The following is a 21,225-nucleotide window of genomic DNA, read 5'->3' as shown; positions in this document are numbered from 1 at the left end:
CCGGCCCTCCACTAGAAGATCAAGGCGGTGGGGGGGGGGGGGGGGGGGGGGGGGTGCTGGTTAGATGGGTTACAGTGCCAGAGAGAGAAAGGACTAACTAAACGAAAGTATATTTATTGTGTAATAATCCCTAAAGCAGCTAATGAATGAATATCAGATTCTTGTGTTAAATGAAGAAAGACCAGGATCTCCAGTCATCGTGCCCTGGGGAGCAACGTTCTGCCTTAATCAAACAACATGCGGCAGTTTGCAGCTTTGCAGTCACCTTGGGATCTAGACAGACGAATCAAAAATAGAGCAATGAGGGTGCTACGGAGGGTTCGCGATGACCTGGCAGCACGGAGGCTGTAAAGAGGTCGAGATTGACAGACGCAAGGGCAGAAGTGCAGACCTTCAGCTCGTTGACCTATGGGAAATGAAAGTGAGGGGAGCAGATTCTGCTGTTATTAATAACCTGTAGGTCGAAACTGACAAGCGTGTCAGTTCTGACCGCTGCCTAACAATGGAAACAAATCCCTGAGGGAGAAGAATACAATCAATAAAGGAGCGCAGATGTTTGTTTTTTTTTTGTGTGTGTTTTTGCTTTTATTTTATTGCATGCTGTTGCAATTGCGTTCATGTCAGAGTTGCATTTTGTGCACCTCGATGAGTTGCATACAGGAGATCAAATACAGAAATATATTTCCCGGGCCACTCGTTTCAGTTTTGAATTGCCTCAAATGTGGAGCCGAATAAACAATTTCAATATTCAGATTTTAAAGTCCTTCTCGACGCAGAGTGTAAAATGGATTCCGCCGTGCTAGTGACTCGTCCATACTTTAACCATTCTGTTGGTTTCTGTTGATCCGTCTTATTTCCCTCACTGGGGAGAGGCTCGTTACAGCGCTGCTGTGGTGGCTGGGAGTGTTTAAACCTCATCACTTAAAAAACAGGCTTCTTTTTAAATTGACTGCTACGGTGCCTGCCAACTCCTGACCAGCCGCAATCAGAGGCCTGATGCCACTGACAGCTTCTCAACAGTGAGGAAGAACAAGAGTTCAGAAAAGGAGGGGTTTGGCTTTTTGGAAATGTCAAACGGTTTTGCATTTTTGTGTCGTATAAATGCACAGATAAATGCACATGTACCAGTATTTTTCTGTGAAGCACAGACTAATGGTTCCTTCATATGGGGTCATGTTTGCTTCATCCATGAGAAAAGTCCATTTGGAAGGCCTGCTTGTATTCATGAAGTGGAAATGTTCGGAAAATTTGTAACATAGAAGAGGTGCGTGGCAAGTTTAATATATCATCATTTAGTCAAATAAAGTCTTAATTTTAAATTTCTGGGGAAAATGTTGATATTCTCTAACAGCTTTATCGTTTCATTACGCAGGGTTCTCAAATTTAGAATTTAGCTTGGGAGTGAGATTTTTTTTTCACAAATAATATAATTATTGTTTGTAAAATAAAATAAAAATAATAGTTATAAATTGTAAAAGTGATGAAGTGACTTCATACCGGATCACAGACTTCCTCTTCTTCTTTGACGAGTACACATTTTTGCGCATTTGTGGAAGGCGTAGTTATGGCGCTCCTGTTTCACCTGGCCCGCTGATATTTTCTGATTGGCTGATTAGTCGCTGATATTTTCTGATTGGTTGCTGATTGAAGCAGAGCAGCGTGCCTTCGCCTCATCTATTCGTAGATTAAATTCCAGATAACTAATCTCTTTCGAAGTCTGTGTGTGGCGAGTTTTGTCATTTTTCGGCGTGAGTGCGTGTGAACTAACTGAAATGCGTGACACTGTCTTTGGATTTTCTACATTAGCGTTACCCAGATGTTAGCCCGTTGAACTGTTAGCCTCGGTTGCTTCTAGATAGCAACAGCTACCTTGTGACTTCTTCCCATATTCCCACTACTACTCTCAAGCACAAAGTTTCATTAAAAGGCAGCCATATATATATATATATATACTTTGGCGGTGGTTTCATGTTAATATTAGATTTTTGTAATTTGTGTTTGTTAAGTGTTCATCTGTCCCTCGTGCATTCGAAAACAAGCTCATCATAGCTTCTATTATAACAAATAGGATTGACTCATAATTACCAGTCTCACCTGCTAATTAGAAGCAACAGTGCACCAGAGCCCCATTTAGGAGTGGAATGAAAGCAACCAGCCCTAATGTAATTGCCTCGGTGCTGTTTGTAAACTGTGCAACATTATTATAATTGCTGAAGTTTAGAAGATACTTCATGAATCAGCTTAAACACCATTTGAGTGGTAAAGTAGGAACACAGCGATGGCTGTTGGCCAGCAAGAAGGCAGTTAGCAGAAACGACAGCAGCTGGCAGAAGCAACAGCTCAAGTAAGCCGTTTATTTTTTTTTCACAGCAGAAATCTTGACTTGTCATAACAGGAAAGGCGCAGTGGTTAATAAGGACAATGTTGTCCTCACTGAATTTAAGTGTAATGAGCCAGCATGCACGGCAACGTGACTCCAGAGCTGCAGCCTGGACTGTGATTTCCCTTCCCACGACACGTTTAAATGGCCGCGATCAAAATGAACCTCACACCGGCGAAAGCTGGAGTGTTGGGTGGGTGTGGTGTTGGTTCTTGCGGTGCAGCCGAAGCCAGCTGCCAGTGAAGGCAGCGAGCTGCAGCCCAGGCGCAAAGCAGAGTAGTGGCCTAATGACTGATGTTTGGAGTCATCATTAGCGGTTTCCCTGGCAACAGCCTCCCTTCCATATGAATGTATTCAACAAAAACGCTCATAACAAATGCAACAAACCTGACATACTACGCTACGTATGAGTGCAGTTTGTGTGTGTGTAGGGGGGCAGAACAGGAGGCATTTTCCCGACTAAGGCACCTGCAGGATAATGACTGTCTGCTGTCTTTGCTCCACAGTGGCATCACGGGGCTCCAGAAATGACTTTTTCCCTGGAAGTGATCATATTTTGGCAAAGACATTATCAATTGGCATTCAGTGTAACATAACAGCTGCTGTGAACGTCCTTGTTGTTGTGGTGTTTCTGTTCGGTGCAGCAGGGTAACTGAACTGTTTTGTTAACTATCCTGATAATTAATGATCTGCTTATTGCAAGAAGTGACCATTTCCTCCCCTCTCGTTTTTTTTTTCTTTTCCAGATTTTCCGCAGAGCAGACAAAAATGGTGAGTAAAAACAACACTACACACGAATACTTGCTGTTTGCACACATCCTTCCATTTCGCTATCATGCCTCAGACGATCTGGGTGGAGCAGAGGAGGAAGAAGAAGAAGAAGGCATTTGCATGAATAACTCTTCAAGTGAAGCTTCTTCTCCCCTTCATGCTTGAACAAGTTTTAGTGCAACCAATTAAAATGATGCCCAGATTTTGGATTACAGCCAAGACTTGGAAGAATGTGTCACACAAAATAAAGCCCCCCTCGTCAGTGTCAACACAGATGACTGGGCGCTGTTTACAAATGAATGTGAGTCATGTTAATACAAGCGGAGCCGAATGATTTTTTTTTCTCATGGCTTTATTAGCGAGCAATCGCAAGAATGTTTTGCTCCTTTGAAATGTTCTTCATAGTCAGACATTTGTTCAAAGGCGTACAGCTCCTGTTCCTGTATAAACGAATGATTTCTTTAGTGCCTAAAAGCAGCCGTGCTGCCCCAAACCAGTGCTCCAGGAGACATGTACTGTATTTAGCTGGACTGGCCTGTATATGATATATACACTAACTGATTTCTTCCAGCATTTTTAAAATGTTGCATATGTAGGGTGCAATTATCTACAGGGTTGCAATTGCAATTGCATTGATCTACAGTGAGGATAACGCTAACCTGAACATCCACGTTAATGAGTTTTACCTCCCGCAAATATTTCACAATAAGAGCATTATTAAGAAATGAATGGTGTGTGGCCGCTGAAACAGTAGAAGCCTCTAAATTTGAAATGGATGCAGATTGTGTTAAGTTTGTATTAACTGCATCGTGCAGTAACTTTGAACAATGCAACCCGGGAGCGAGATCTCTTAATAAAACGAGGTAAATTACACTTATGAAACAGAAAAAAAATCCTGTTACACTCACTGTCACTGTAGTGACTCTCAGTCACATTTGAGTAAAATAATCCTGTTTCTATAAATATCATATGATCTTTTTTAAAAGATTTAATTTTCAAGGATTTCAATTATTTTATTTTCACAGACCCCTTGCAATTACACAATGGACTAGTAAGGGTTTAGGGAATATAAAAAAAAATTGCAAAAAATGTTGAAATATCAACCTCATGTCACATTGTAGCAACCATGTTGGTGTCATTCTTTTTTAACTTTCTAGTTTACACATTGTTGCCCATAAAGTTGGAATAGTTTTGCTCTTTTTATTCCCACTTATGCAAGTGTTTGGAACAGACTGAGCAATAAAGTTTTGAGAAGATATACACTTTGTCCATCAAGAATAAATCATGATGATCATTTGATCAGGAGAGGTAAAATATATTCCAACTTTATGGGCAACAGTGTGCATGTTGGACAACATGAGACATGAGACTGAGACTATATTTAAGCAGTTTAATCTGGCCAAGTAGATATTATTAGGCTCTACAGGTGAGTCCGACTGCACAGTGTGCAGTGGCCTTAAAGATATCTCAAGCATAAGTGTTATAGAAGTTTGTTGTGGCACCCCAGGATACCTCTTTACTGCTATGTCATCAGTCTGTGATATTAAATGCATTCCGGGAATGTAATGAAATTATTATTTTTCTTTTGTTGCTCCCACGTTCCCCTCAAGCTGTCTCATCAACTTTTGCATGAGCAATTGTTTTGACTTGCTGAGTCTTGGGAAATGAGACTGAATTGAAGCTGTAGGTTATGCCGGGTGCTCATTTTAGATTTCACTTCAAAAATAGTACAAAAATAATCGCGGCTTTGTCCGGTGGTAACCTCTCACAAAGAAATTGGGTGCTTCTTGCGGTGCAAATGGAGCTAAATGGACACAGAAGTCCAAAATGCCTCATAGCCTTTGGGCACCCGAATCGAGACTCTGTGACATAACTGTCCTCCCTGCTTCTGCAGGTGCTTTGCCGAGCATATACTGTCAAAGAGAGATTTATTTTATTCTTAAAACAGATGAAAGTGTTCATTAAACACGTAGACATTGTTATGTTTACCGAACGCTCAATGAGCATGCCTCCGATCAGCAACTGACTTGAAGAAACCCCGATGACTGTTGCTGCCTGGCAAATCTATTCCCTGTCATATTGTTTTTATAATGAGCTCATTGGAGAGGGCTGCCATCGCTGAACCGACTCCGGAGAAGGAGGGGGTAGGAGGACCACTATTAATATAAAAGGAAAACCCAAAGAAAATATACTGTCTTACATCGACTGCTCATTATCTTTCAGCTGTGAATACCACTGGGATTAAGCAGAGTATCAGATGCAAAACCAATAAGATGGTAGTGTGAGGATGTGTTGAATAAATAAAAAAGTAATACATTTTAAAAGATATCTAGGTGACATTTACTGTAGAAAAACAAACACATCATTAATTGATTTACAGGATGAAACAAGAGAACAGGGATAATGATGATACTGTGGTGCCTGTGGGACCACGTGCTGGAGGGGGTTTTCAGTTGTGTACCATGTTGAGCATTATGTTATAGCTCCTTTGTCATGCAGATGAATCTGTGAACATGCACTTCAGCAGCAGCGCCTGTGTATTTTTTATTCAATGTGAAACACCAAACAGTACTTCACTTAATCTGGAAAGAGCCAAGAGGAAATAGTCTCATTTAAACAGGTGGTTATACCTGGATGAAGACAAGCGAGCGCAAGTGGAGCGACTGAGCTCGGCACAGAAGGCATGCCTCAGAAAGACAGGGTTCCCCACTGATGCTGAGAATCATTCCTTATTACCGTGTGTAAGAAAAACGGTTCCTTGTAGTGACAGCCCCACAGATATGTCACATGAGTGTGTAGTGCCCATCTTTCAGCTGTTTGTTTTAGGCCCACAGCTCGCATAAACATCCAGCTGCACCAGGAGGCTGTTTTTAGTTTTCTTAAGAATGACTGACAGACAAAGTTAATGAATGGTTGGTGAACGTAGTGAAGTGTTCAGTTGGAGATGAATGTGACTCATGGGGCATGTTGCTCTGTGTATGCAAGACAGAGTCAAAACATCACAGTGATGGATACTTGTGTATTTTTACTAATCGATTGGAAATATTCACTTATTAGCTTTTTGCAAGCAACATATACAACGATTAGGTATAACATTATGACCACCTACCTAATGATGTGTTGGTATCCCTTGTGCCTCCAAAACAGTTGTGACTCATGGGCCTTCTGAGGGTGTCCTGTGGTATCTGTGGGAGTCTATGGGTCCTATGGGTTGAGGGGAGGGGTCTCTGCAGATCATACTTTTTCCAGTCCATCCTATAGATACTTGATCAGTTTGGGATCTAGTGAATTTGGAGGCCAGGTCAATACCTTGTGCTGTTCTTCCTGTTTTTTGAGTTGTTCCTAAACCACTTTTTTGTGTGTCTGCATCCTACTATGGATGGCTCCTGCCATCAAGGAGTGTCATTGCTATGAGTTGGGTGTGCCTGGTCTGGTCTAGGGCGGAGGTACATGTTTAAGTAACATCCACATGAATGCCAGGTGCAAAGTTTCCCAGCAGAACACAATGAATTGTCACAAGGTGATCAATGTGAAGCACCAAAAGCAAATAGTCGACTTAAGGCTGCAAAAGCAGAGTCAATCTCCACAGACCTCCAGTTTGAAATTCCCAACTTTAAATACAGCAAGCATTAAAAATGCTGAAACCTGAGATTTTGTTCAGATCCCATCTGTTGTATAGTCTCAGACTTGTTGTACCACTAACAAGTTAGTGGTACAACAAGTCCATCCATCTCTTCGGCAGATGAGCACATAACCACCAGTGATGACGGATGCGGATGAAACCTTAAAGGGTTATTTTTGCCCCTTGGTATTGGAATGGTTATCAAAGAGCTGACATTGACCTGTTAAATAGAAGTTTATGTTTAACACAGTTTTACACTGTAAACACATCCTGCTTTTAATGACTGCTGCAGCACTGATGTGAAGCCCTGAGGATAATCAGAACACCTCCCACTGTTTCACTGTCTAGTTGCCTTAATGGTGCCGGATTAGGTGATTTCAGGTGAAAACGCCAATTTAAGATATACAGATTTGCTAAAAATTGTTATTCCCCTTTTTCCAGAATTTCAAATTTACCATATAAATGTCAGTGTGGTAGCTGACGTCATGTCCACCCTTTCCACTCAGCTTTTAATGAACCTCCTTCCGTCTTGACGTCTGTTCCAGTGCAGAGGAACAGAGTAGTCAGCTTGAAACCTTTAGCGAAGAAGCGGAGAATCTAGAGGCACTCTATGATACGTGGTCTAAAAGTGGCATACAGGCTTAAACTGGGATATGGATCATAGAGAGGCAGCTGCACAGATGGCCTGGTGGAACACATCCTAAGTAGAGCATTGATACTAAGAATACCAGAACCTGTAAGGGTTTGGGTGGTGCACTGGAGTTTACGTAAAGAAACAAGACTCATCTCTCTTAGCAATACTATTGCTATTGAAGCTGTGGTGCATTCTGGGGGAATTTATAAACCACTTAGGAGAGTCTGCAACGGGACCAGCCTCTAGATAGATAAGAGTGCGGCCTACTTTGTGCCCTACATTACGGGTCGTCCTCACTTTCAATTTGGTTCCTGTTTACTCTGATCTTGTGAAGACTTTGTTGTAAAGTAAGCTGACTTTTTAAAAGAAGGAAAGGCAAAACATGAGCTGCATGTGTCCTGTTGTATTTAAGAAATGACCCTCTATTACCTATCTAACATTTGTTTTACCTGCGCAATCCAAGTGTTTCTGTATTAAAGAGCAAATGATGCATATGGATTCTGCAGCATTGTACTGTTTCATAAAGCAGTATCTGGATTTAACTCTGATATCAGTTCAGTTTGTACTGCCTCTCCTCTTATACGGCCCCCTCTTGTGGTATTCACAACCTCGTTAAGTGGAAATCTTAACGAGTTGTGACATGTCGCCTCTGACGCTTTCAGAAACGGCAGAGGCAGATGATAAGTTAATGTCATTTTTTCCAGACACCACTGGTTGTGTAGCAATGATGTTCCTGCGACTGACGGCTGCTGCTATCACTTTAATGTCAAGCGTTTTGTGTACATGACTTCACATGTCTTAACGACAAGCCCACGGGTTCCATCTGAAGGCAGCATGAATATTCTCCGCCACATCTATGTTTAGCATTCAGGCAGTTTGTTGTTGTCAAACCAATCAGCTTCAAATGACAAAATTCCTTCAGTGATAAACAGTTAGAGGGACTCCGCCTTATCATGCTCCTAGAAATAATGAGATATGCAAAAATCCTTTGTGTTTCATTCCCCTTTGTGTTAAAAACACAATCATTACATATGTAAAAAATTTAAACGGTTTTGTGTCTAGATTGAAATGCACTGAATGTGTTTTCTTTCAGAGAAGCCACATTTCCTTTAAAAGCAGGCCAACAGCGTGTGCACATGCAGAGAAATGAGACATTTTGCAGAATGTGATTTGAGTTAATCAACAAAGAACTTATTATTGTGTTCCCCAAAAAAATAAAAAGTCCACGCAATAGGCGCTGTAAAAAAATCACATTACATTCACATTATCTGGAACCAGCAGAATAACAACGCCGTTTCCATAAAACGTGTCTCAACAGTACACAGCTGGACTGATTTACTCATTTAAAGGCATCAGCTCACATTTGGTGCTGGATCCATGCTGTAACCGGGTACTGTAGCTGTTTAATAGCAGAGAGACGACAGTGACATTTAAGGGCACCTTGTGTTTATTGTAACACAACGCTGATCAGTGCTCAGAATATTTCATGTGTTTGGTTACGTGAAAAAGTACACATTCAAGGTTAAAAATCTCTTCCCTGAGTAAACAAATCGGTGGACAAACTGCACAACCAATACAGATCCAGTGGTAAATATTGCCACTTCGTTAATGATAAACATGTCTTGAATGACGCTTGACTGAACAAGTCCCATTTGGTAAATTGCGTCAATTCCCCCATACGTCCTTCTCGTCCTCTCATCCCTCAAGTCATTGGAAGAGACATATGTGACAGAAGTGAGGATGCATAAATTGCAATTCAGAGGAGACCAGCAGGTATGCATCTGTAGATAATAAACGCATAATCCCCCCACCTGATTGCAGATTCTGTTCCTGAGGCTTATGATGTCGTCTTTTTATGCCATCTGTCACCATCGTCACTTAAGATTTTTTCTATTGCTTATTGCTTGATTTAGAAAAAGAGACACCTGAAGAGACGCTATCCTCAGGTATTCCCTACACAAGTCTAAGGGGTGTCAGTGCTATGCCACGGGTCAGCATCATGCCAACATCAGCCTGAGTCTGAAAAATCGCATGGAGGCCACGGCTTGTGTGTTTGTTGCAATCATCTTCCTTTAGCATGAAGCCATTTAACCCAGAACTGTCAATACGATCAGAGGAGACTGTCAGTAGTCATCATTAGCCCATGAAACGAGGAGTGTCACTTCTGAGCTTAACTGCTGTCTGTCTAGTTTGGCACTCTAAATATAGGAATCTTTCCAAGTGCAACTTTGCAAGGATAGAACGTGGAGGGATTTTGAGTTTCTTTCTCTGCAAAACCAACCACAGATGGCATCAAAATAACACAAAATATAAACTGGAAATAGACAACAATGCATGATTTGAAAAAATCTCCATAGAAAACCAGTAATTAAGAAGCCTCATTATTTGATTTATTTATTTTTTTCTTTTAAACAAAGAAGCAGCAATTCTAGATTACTAATTTTGCTGTTCCATAAAAATGCCAAAGGCCCTCTCTGGTCTAGTCTGTGTTTGTTCGGTCTGGGCCAGTGGAAACATGAAGGGCAAATTTGACGGATAACAGGATTCATAGTTAGAAGTGACTATACTAAAAGCATAGCAGTGAACAGTCTGTTTCATTTAATTTGTCCGTTAATACTACACACGGGGGTTTACAGTCTTTGTATTCCACATATGCAGTGTGCCAAATTGTGAACACACTTTCCTTTAAATTGAGTCTTGTTATCAATTTGGTGAAATTAAGCAGGAAAAGGCGTATCAAAAAGGTATGAAGTGGATCTGAATGAGAAAGTGGGCCAAGTGGGCAACGAATTGCCTCAACGAGCACATTACATATTCTGGTGTGAGGTAACGAGGGTCAGTGTCAAAGAGGCTCCAGATGAACAGATGGTCTCCGAGCTTGCCCTTGAGATTTTCATTGTCGGTGAGTCAGCCAACTGGAACTCCACGACGTGTTAAACTACTCTCATTTTACCTTGTCTGTGGGCCGACAGGGTGAGATTTCTCAGAGAGTCTGTGACGTTATGAAGCCAGTAGCCGCCCTGCACTCAGGAGCCAATTTACAAATAAGCGGTGATAATTTAATGGGCGCAGTAATGACATAACTGGATTGCCTCTGTTTGTTTCAGTTGATGTCTGACTGTCTGAGACAGAACCAGTCTGTTTGTCTGATTTAACGACTTCACAGTTACACTCATTTGTGTGTGTGTGTGTGTGTGTGTGTGTGTGTGTGTGTTCAACTTGGCTCTATACTATCGCTGATCATTATAGTCTGTCCTTGAGTCACATTGAGTGAGGATCCAACTCCTCCCAGTGTACTTCTGGTTGCTTGAGTGCCTGTCATGGCTCGGAAATGTTCTCTCCAGATACCAATCTATCTGTTCATCTGGACTCTTATATGAGCATTAAAACATCTGGCAGTTTCTCTCTGGCAGGCTAACTGCTGACTGATCTGCCTGATCTGTGCCAGCAGACAGACTGATAGTGGACTCACGATGGAGCACTCCTTCACAGATGACAGCCAAAATTTATCTTCTGCTATTGATTTGTCTGTGTATTGCCTGTCGTAGTGAATTGCACTCAGAGTTAAGTAGTCTCGATAAGAGCAGAACATTCCAGTCTGTTGACAGTCTGTAGTCTGTCGACTGTTTGTGATAATTCAAAAACAGTTCAGGAACGACTCAAAAAATGTGAAGAACAGCACAAGGTTGACCTGGCCTCCATAGATCCCACTAGATCCCAGACTGATCAAGTATCTGTGGGATGATCCTCCCCCGGGACACAAAGGTCCCCACTAACAACATCCTGTTGTCAGACACCACAGGACACCCCCAGAAGGACCATCCCCATTCTCTGATGAGTCACAACCATTTTGGAGACCTACACAATATTAAAGAAGGTAGTCATAATGCACACATGTCGCTTGTCAAAACATTTGATCCTAATCCTAAATCTGGCTTCATGATCGGTCTAATGTTTGATTCATGTTGGAACAGTGTGAGAAGGGTGGTGATTCAACCCTACGATCGCTTTGGAGGATGGAATTTGTGGTGGTGTTAAACTTTAGAGCATAAAACACAAAAGTGTTTCTGTAATTTAGCCTAGGCCACTGACTAACACGGGATTGTCTTGATAATGGGAACATGTGTCGGCACAACACAATAGTTTCAGCAGTGCTACAAACTGCAGCCTTCACAATGTAAACACAGTTGAATAAAGAGCTCTGTTGTTGAATACTGTAACCTTCTTAAACCTTGACTATTTTACCTGAACAAATTAACCGGCAAGTGAGCATTAATACAATTTATTTTAAACATGATAATTGTTGTTAGGCGCTTTGATTCATGGCAGCATGACTCACATAGAAAGACTTAGAATAAAGACTAAATCTAGAATAGCTTCACAACTACCCATATGCATGATCCTAGCGTCCATGTGCAGGTAAGACCTCAGCGAATGCCCCGGTGTCTTTCTGAGTGAATTTGGTAAAAGAGTAATTTACATTTTCAATCCATTTTTAATTTAGATTAGACAGCAGATACCATAATGACCACAATGGTCGTATGCACAGATGTGCTACAGTAAAGTAGATTATAAAAGTGTGATTAATTTTCGCAGCAGGATGATTATCACTTAACTGATTTATTCTCGTCTCCCGTTCTCCCGCTTCACTGAGATGCAAGATGAGCTAAATGCGTGAAATACCGATTGGCAGAGTCTTGCGAGCTGGTTTCCTGGGCACCCCTTCGCTTTTGTTTTTGTTGTTGCGAGATTTTAATGCCTCGTGACCTTCTAACAGAAGCTTTAACTCTGCTTGGGTGAAAATCTGCACCCTCTGTCTTGTGAAGCCGTAGAGTTGCTGATTATGACTTCCGGTCTTGATTCATGGCCAAGTCAATGACTGAATCTGCCCACTCTAATCCAGTCCTTGTGTGTTTGTGCTGAGTAAGTGGATGGATAGATGGTGAAGAGCTATACCTTTTGCATGTAGTATACAGACATTTTATAAACTAAACAAGTAATTGGCCAAAAATAATAATAATAATTAGTATCATTTGCATCCTGCCAGGCCCTGGTAGTTTTTTACTTGTGCTCATACTGTAAACTTGTGATTAGACGTAGCTGTCACATCACTGTCAACAAAGGGGTTTAGACAAAGGATTACTCTTGAGACATTAGATTTAGATTATAGGGGATTAAGTTAGTGGATTAATAGTTGAAGCTCATAAGTGGTAGATACAAGGGTTCTGAAATACTCATGGACCTCCTGGGATTACCTGAAGATGACCCTCACGAGAATTCATTCATCTGGGCTCTTATGATTGTTGAGATTCGACCTGGTGCAGGTTGCAAGTTGTTGTTGTGTCTGCAGTAACAGAGGCCTTTACTTTGTTTCAGATGATGGGAAGTTGTCATTTGAAGAGTTCAACGCTTACTTTGCCGACGGGATCCTGACCACCGAGGAGCTGCAGGAGCTTTTCTACTCCATAGACGGCCGACAGAATAAGTGAGTTTTTAACAATTTCAATCTGTGTCGTTTTAAAAAGCTTCCCGCCAGTTATCAACTGGAGATTTCACAATCAGAAATGAGGCCGAACAAAGTGTAACTTAATATGTGCCTTTCAAGTCGTCAGTTATGGGCTAATGCCGCACAGCTGGAGTCAGTAAAAAGGAGCCCTGTAACCGGCTTCAAGCGGTCTGATTTAATGTTTACGGCCTTTATTTTGGATATAAATACTGCGGAGTACACTAGCCACTTCAAAACCTACTTGTGAAATCGCAATCGAGAAAATCAGCCTCGGGTTATTGCTGAAATCTGTGGTCTGCAGTAAACATGTCAGTCGGTGCGGCGATGCAGGCAAAGACCGTTCCTGCCTCGCAACGTGAATGATTTCATCCTTCATCTGAAGCCAGTTTACTTTATTGCATTTGACAGATAAGAATTTGTATTCATTGGATGTTTCTCAACTTTTGCTTCTACCCAATAGTGGGAGGCTAAACACGGTTTTCTAACTTGGCTGTCAAACTGTTTGTATAAGCTTGTGTGATAGCTGTGATCGTTGAATCACTCAAAAGCATAAATAGACCAGAAAACACACACACACACAAAAAAAAACTGGGAACTGGGATGCATTGTGCATGTTGTTGCTTTGCACCTAAACAATTAGAGTATTTGGCTACAGTAACAACTCTGCATTTATGTTATTGATGTGGTGCCAGTTCTTCTATCACTGTGTGATAAATTGCTCTTGGACGTGCTTTTAGGCTCGGACTGTCTCTGAGGTGACACAATAGCCCAGAGACTTCTCTAACCTTCCTCCAGGCTTTGAGGCAGTTGGCATGTCCCGAGCTCTGATGTCTAATTAAAGGTCTTGCTTGTTCTGAATAATGATAGTGTTAATTACATGACAACCTGCATAGGTTTTGGTGGCAATGCTTCAATTTACACAGCACAGCTAAGAATCCCCTTCAACAGAAAAGAGAGGGACGGAGATCAGAGATGTTGAGGGACTGCAGACGCTGTGCCATATCAGGCCATTAACCAGCTTGACGTTTGGTTTGAGATAAGATATGTCTTTACTCATCCCACAATGGGGTTTACATCAGACAGTGAAAAAATGACCAGCAAAATGCCATTAACGTAACAGGGGGACGCTTCCGTTATTAGCCTCTACCAAACTGTGACAAAGAAAACAGTTTAGCCTCCAAAGCCATTATTTCTGCCATGACTGGTAACCAAAATGTCAATCTTTTCACTTTTTACGGCCAAATACTGTACTGTTTTTCTGTTAAGTTTCGAGTTAATAGTTTAATGATGCCTGTGAAAGCATGTCTAATTTATATGGTTTTAACACTGTGTGTCTTCCGGTGATATTCAGACAGTTAGGAGGCACTAAGTCTCTCGAGCAGAAATGAAAGCGACAGGGCTTTGAGTTTGACCAATTAATTTTTTCAGTGCTTTCTCCATTTATCTCCTCCTATGTCCTGCCCTGCAGCAATCTGGACACCGACAAGTTATCAGGTTAGTGGGAAATTTAATGTGTCACAGTACATTAGTTCTTGTAAAGCTCCTTCCTTAATATTCACTGACATCAGTTGGGAGATTTTGTTAACTTTGGACCTAACTGGGTAGCGTTTTTTCCCATTTCCACCCATATGCTAACTGCACATACTGGCTTCCCTGAAAGTGTTGTCAGTGGTCACTTTAATCTGTAAAAATTAAGAAAAATATGACTCAAATCTATTAACCTATTTTCTTTTCTTTTTTTTGTATATTGTAAAATTACGCAAGTGTCAGACGACCCGAATAAACTGCAGAAATAGAGCAGAGTCTGGTAAACGCCAATTATACCCAGAATAAAACCTCTGCATAATTTATGTCTTCCTATTGACATCGACAGAAGTTGACCGTTTTCTATAAGAGGATGCCCCTCTTATTTCAGATTTCCCCGGACATTTATCCGTCAGGGCATGTAGTTCGCTTGTGCTTCAGAATGACGTGGGAAAGTCCGTTAGGTAACATACTTGATTCTAATTGAGGCCAGTCTAAACGGTGGTGCTGATCCATTAACCTCGGAACGCACTGTGTGTTATATCGAGTGCACTCTTCGGATCAAGTAAATTAGGTTTTTAATTAAGTGTAAGAACTAATTAAGACTGGATTCTTGCACCATTTAAAAGGTTTGGAGAACTTTCTCCACACAGATTTGTACTGTGATTAATAAAATTAATTAAAAATATAGTGTAATTTTTTACTGTGAACTATATTGTGACATGAATATGAATGTATGTTGGCCATATCTGGTATGAGGTTATTGTATTATATACACAATGTTCATTAACAGCACATAGGAGTGGCTGAGCTACTGTTAGCACTGAGGGATTGAAATGATTAATATAAAAATGTGTATTTTTACCCTGTGGTAAGACACTGGAATCTGTCATGGCTACATATTGTGTTTTTTGATTGTTTTGACAATGACTGACATTGTCTCTGCTTCTTTACTTAGATTATTTTTCACAGCACCTTGGCGAGTATCTAAATGTCCTCTCAGCTCTGGAGAGCCTGAACATTGCCATTCTGAAGGCAATGGATAAAACTAAAGAGGTGAGATCTTGTCGTGTCGTGAACCATTTGCAGTGATTTTGTGGCAGTAAAACCTGTGAAAACAAGCAGAAGATGCACGCACACACACACACACACACACACACCTCTTGTGATTCCATCATCACAGAGGACATCCTATTGATCCTATTGACCCTTTTTTTAATGAGGGTTTAAATTTAAACTTCACAAGTTAAACATTGAGTGGTTCTGCTGTAAAAATGTCCTGTGTTTACCTCAGTGCTGATTCCTGGCTATTGCAGGAAGCATCAATAGAGACACACGGAGCCGATGCTGCTCTGAGGTTACCAAAAAGTGATGAGTTAAGATTTTAAAACATTTCAGCCATGGACACAAAAGCAAACGTGGAGTTTTCAATACTAAACTGAACATGAACACAAAGCAGCAGGGTTGTATCAGTATCAGGAGGAGGATCACAAATGAGGAAGAATAGTTTGGAGCTTTCATGTAGGGTGGATTTGCTCCTCTGAACACACATTTGACACATTTGAACAGATTAAGTCTTTTAAGATGTTACTTTGCTATGTCTCCTTACTAGAAATCTGTCATGCTTTCAATTAAATCATGTCGAATGTAATGGCTCAGTCTTTATTTGTGAACCTGTAACATGTGAAAACTGTTGTCAGTGATAAATGGGCTAGTGCTGTGGTGCGAAGCCAAAGCTGGTTACTTGAGTACTTGCCACTTGCCCTCTGCTGCTCTGGGGAACACTTTCCAATGTGCGTTCCTTCCCTGCAGCCGAGCTCCACTGGTCCTCTTTGTTGCTCCAAAGATGCTGACTAGATTTTGGCTGGTGGCTGCTGGTCAAGTGTGCTCAGCTCATTTGTGCAGGTCCAGTAGGGCTTTACTGCGTTCAAGCCGCAGGATTTCCAGTTTGCCACTTGACAACCACCTTCTTTTAATGTTTAACTTTAAGAGATTGATCAACATAGTGGCAAGCATGGGTGCAACTTAACTAACATGACGATACAGTTTTTTGTTTTTTTTCCTGAAAAATCACTCCATTTGTGTCCAGTGTTCGCTGTCACAATCAATCCGTTCCCTGTTAACGTGTAGCTCTATAGGGTGACTGACAGAGACAGCCTGGCTGCTTCCCACTGCAGTCTATGTGCTGAGCTAAACTAACAGCTTCTGGCGGCCTCGTATTTACTGTGCAGAAACGAGAGTGGTATCGACCTTCCCATCAAAACTCTTGGCAAGAAAGCAAACAACCACATTTCCCCAAAATGTCAAACTACTATATTCATTTGAATATAGACAAGGGAGCATTTGGTGTCACAATTGGTGTCAAACTCATTTTTGTTCAGGGACTACATAAAGTCTAATTTGATCTCCAGCGAACCGTAACATAACAGCATAATAACCTATAAGTAACGACAACTCCATTTTTTTCCCTATTTGTTTTAGTGCAGAGAAGAACAAGTAATTTAGGAGAATGTTTATATTTAACAAACTATCCTTGAAAAAAAATGAAATCTGCAATTCTGTCTCATTGTTGTTTGCTGTTTAGTCTCAGGGTTGTGTTCTGTCCACGTGTTTGACTAACACAGTGGAAACATTATTAATAGCCATTATTTTCAAGTCTTCTACGTAATTTTTGCACTTTGCCAATTCATGCTGGAGGCCAGATTAGACCCTCTGGTGGGCTGCTTTTGGCCCGCGGGGCGTATGTTTGACACCTGTCAAAACATACGGCAAAAGTCTAACATTTTGATCCCCAGTCATTATACAGATTTATTCGGGACTTACTGACGTAAAAACACTTGAGTTTGGGATTGTAATAGAACAGAGAAGGAGAAGAAGGAGGAGAAGTGTGCTGAATAATTAGCCATCCTGTCTTAATTAGAATTAGACAGACCTTACTCCTCTCTTCTGGCTCTTCTTTAAAGCTGTCTAAGTGGGGATACCCTCATAGGACTGTGCAATCACCAGTTAGCAGCTGCAGCCTATCAGTGCTCTGGACTGCTAATCCCATGATGCATTTTCAGTAGAGGCTACTTGTCATTATAGGGCCTGCCAAAGAGCCCTGCGCAGTTCCTACATTAGCACGTTGCATGAATAAGACTCCTGTGAGAGTGCATAATCACACTTGTGTTTGCAGACTTGAGCAGCAATTATATCTCCTATTAAAGTCCTTCCACCTTGAAATTGGGCTACACGCCGCTGAATAATGTATTACTCGTTCTATTACAGCTGTCACGCATTTCACAAGCGGCGGTTGTTGTTGTTTTGGAGAATTTGTCAAATGATTTATCTTCATCTGTGTGTGGTCTGTCGGAGCTGCTTTCACTTGTTTTGTTGCTCCGTTTGAGAAGTTTAAGCTTTAACCTCTCGTTCCTTGTGTCACTGTGTCTCAGGAGTACCAGGGTTCCAGCGTGTTGGGCCAGTTTGTCACCAGGTTCATGCTAAGAGAGACGTCCAGTCAGCTGCTGTCTCTACAGAGGTCCCTGCAGTGCGCCATGGAGGCTGTGGAAGAGCAGAGCAGCCCTGCCCCGTTAGTACAGCCCGAGTTTTGTTCTCCTTGAAGTCTTGCAATACATTATTTACAATATTTTATGGGTTTGGACCACATGCAAGCAGAGCCCTGCTGTCTGACAAGCCGTCTGAATGGCTATCTGGTCACTGTGACAAATTTCCAGGGCAAAATGATACTTTTGTTTGCATTCAGTGCCGAAACAAGAAGTAGCGTGCGCTGTTCTGCCGCATCCATTTTACTGGTCCGGCAGATCTTTTCTGGGGCATAATCAGCTCCCAGCGGAGAGATTTAGTCTGGCTTCCAAGGCTGACTACATATCCTCAAGACTGAAAAATGATTTGTCTGCACCACGTTGGAGAGTACAAAACCAAATAATTTCCTTAGCACATAAGTAATGCTACTACTTTTATTTGGTATTATTTCATCATCTTCATAGGCCGCTATTACTCCAGCTTGTTGTGGACCGGCAAATTCCCAGGAGGTAAAACTGTTACAGCCTGGACCACAACAGAGAACTCAGAGGAGCAGTGATCAGGGTTTTTAGATTTAGATTTTAGATTTAGACTTAGATTTTAGATTTTTTTTGCACATACAGAACACACAAAAACAAGTTAAATTAATTTAAGATAATAGGAAGTCGGATAATTGTCAGATAATTATCAGGTCGTTTTGTCGTTCTCAAGAGCATTAAGGTACATGTTATCAAGTGTGAAATAATGTATTCAATGAATGAAATCCCACACAGCATGGTACGGCAAATAAGCTGTTGTACGCAATACAGTGTCCAGATAAACCATAGCAATGAAAGCCAATAGTGACACGACAGTAGGGATGATTCCTCTGCCAGACTTTGAACTCCCACGTTAGACTGCTGCATGTTATGTTATTCCATTATATGGTAATATAATGATATGCTAATCTAATCAGTAAATGAATTACACAGCTCACTGTATAATGTCTCTTTTCAATCACAAAAATATACATTTTTCTATTGCGCTATTAAGAAAAAGCTGCCAGAGAAGTTAGTGTCTGTCTGAGCAGTGAATAAAATCAATTAAGCAGTCATACCTCAGACATCCTTCTTTCAAGGCGAGCCTTTCAGTGCGCAGCTTTGAATGTATTCCCACAGTCATTGAAACAGTCGTCTCACTAATAGGCAGAACTTCTCTCCGAGGCCTTTCATCAAATGTAAAAGGGGGCTGATGGAAAAAAAAAATTTAAAAAAGGAAAGAAAAGCATGTTTAAATTATTGTCACCTGTTTGAGATTTGTTGAACCACAGAGAATGAGTCACTGTACACAAGGCATCAACTGATGGCGAATTGTTGCTATGTGACGTGGACTTTTTTCTCTGTAATTGTACTATGTGAATATTTTTAGTTCATCAGAGGTCTCCTGCAGCACGGCCTCCCCCTGGTACGTCAGATTCAGAGTAGAAGATGTTCGGAGAGACAATCCGTCAGCATTTGATGAGATGATTATGATGAAAGAGTTAATGCTACAAATAACAAGGGACGCTTCCTTCATTTTTCACGGCTAAACAGTTTCCCATTACAACTTGCTGATGGGGTTTGTCTGTTGCACCGCATGTGTCGGGACTCGGTAGAGCTCTCCTCTCCCCCCTCTGGGTGCCACACTGGCATTATTGGAAATAATAGAGCGATTATAGCCAAGGTGAATTATTGAGAGGGGACCGGAGGGAGGCGGAGGTGGGGCTGAAGGAGAAAGGATGATAAGGGCAGCGATGGCTTATAGAGCAAGTGATTCACTGAGGAAGAGAAAGCAAAGAAAGAATAAATTAATAAGACAATGGACAGTCTGGGACATACCATGAAAAAGGTATCAATTAGGCATACGGACATGACAAGGAGGGACATGGCCACAGATTGTTCAACAATGATATAGATTTTGGAAAGACAGAGTGTGTGAGTCTGGGGTGTGATGGAATTAGGGGCGCAGAATCAAACAGTTTATATCGCTCTTGTTGCTACACTGCAGTGGATTTATGGCTGATGCAATGGCCTTTGGGCTCCAGGCTGTTCTCAGCGTGAGAACCTCCTAGCAATGCGCTCCCTCTGCGCTGCCAGCGGGACGCTGCACGCACACAAACGCGTGCACGCGCAGAGACACAACAAAAAGCAGGGACAGACTGGCGGGCACTAACGAGAACAAACAGATGTGCTCGTGCATTTAGACGCACGCAGAGAGCAACACACACACACACACACACACACACACACACATTTGTTGTGACTGTCACACTCTTAAAACCCAAAGAGCTTGAGGTCCTGCCCTTGGCGCTTAGCATATCGCACAGCAAACACTTTCCATCTACAGCTGAGCTGTGCGTATGTCCATCCTCCTTAAATCCCTGCCTGCAGGGTAATAAGTGCTGGTGTGTGTCCAACCCCTCACTAAGTGTTTTCACCTCTATTTAACACTCTTATATCTGGTCATTGTGTCTGTCCAGTGTTGACTGAGCTCTAAGCCTCTTGCACCACACATTAACCTATCTCAGTTTCTGATTGGGATCCATTATTCATGTCTCCTTCTCCTCACTTCCCCTCCCTCTGTATTGCTCTTGCGCTTTTTCCGCTACCCTCTCTATTTCCTCCTTACGTTCATTTTATATCCGCTTTCCCCATGTGAATACTTCTGTCTGCCATATCTTCACATTCTTTTTTTTTTACACACTCCTCTGACAGTTGCTGTCTTTCCCTGTGATGTTTCTCTCCCTGGGTTTCCACCACTGTCATGGCAGGAGAGAGGCGAAGGCACCGGAGCTGACAGCGGTACAGACAAATGGCAGGCAGTGCGGTCGCAGGGTCCATAACAACCTGTGCATGTCCCCGTCAGGACCCTGCTCTGGAATCCTGACCACGGGTATGATTATTACCTCATTATATTTAGACTGGCGAAGGAGAAAGCTGATGTTTCCTTTATTCTCAGAGGATTAAAGGAAGGCCAGCCTTCAGCTTCTCCTTTTTTTAGGCTGTCAGTTTTTTGTTTTTCAGTAGATTAAAGGTGGCTGTCATTGCTTTGTTCCTATCTAAACTACCATACATTGTTGATGGCTCTCAACCTCAAGATCAACTTCTCCTAGTTAAAATGCTGTCTTCATATGTCTTTTGTAAAGTTGCCTAAATACCTTTTGAAAACAGCTGGGAAATGTATTTTTAGCAAAGCGTTTTTCTGCTGCACACTTTAAATAAACTCTCTGGTCCGTTTTAGTCCTAATT

The 21,225-nt window shown here is 41.6% G+C and overlaps 1 protein-coding gene across 1 annotated transcript in view; it reads left to right on the top strand.

The window, feature by feature from the left end:
- Window positions 1–21,225, top strand: part of necab3 (N-terminal EF-hand calcium binding protein 3) — a 37,989-nt gene that overhangs the window by 2,376 nt on the left and 14,388 nt on the right. The window contains exons 2-7 of the mRNA XM_047584259.1: window positions 3,127–3,151; window positions 12,784–12,892; window positions 14,382–14,407; window positions 15,396–15,493; window positions 17,869–18,005; window positions 20,748–20,869. Coding sequence (XP_047440215.1) covers window positions 3,127–3,151; window positions 12,784–12,892; window positions 14,382–14,407; window positions 15,396–15,493; window positions 17,869–18,005; window positions 20,748–20,869 — 517 coding nt within the window. The remainder of the gene's footprint in view (window positions 1–3,126; window positions 3,152–12,783; window positions 12,893–14,381; window positions 14,408–15,395; window positions 15,494–17,868; window positions 18,006–20,747; window positions 20,870–21,225) is intronic.

Source organism: Mugil cephalus, chromosome 4 (assembly GCF_022458985.1).
Source record: "Mugil cephalus isolate CIBA_MC_2020 chromosome 4, CIBA_Mcephalus_1.1, whole genome shotgun sequence".
NCBI lineage: Eukaryota > Metazoa > Chordata > Actinopteri > Mugiliformes > Mugilidae > Mugil > Mugil cephalus.
Note: the sequence above shows the minus strand (reverse complement) of the source record. Positions and strands in the feature narration are given on the sequence as shown.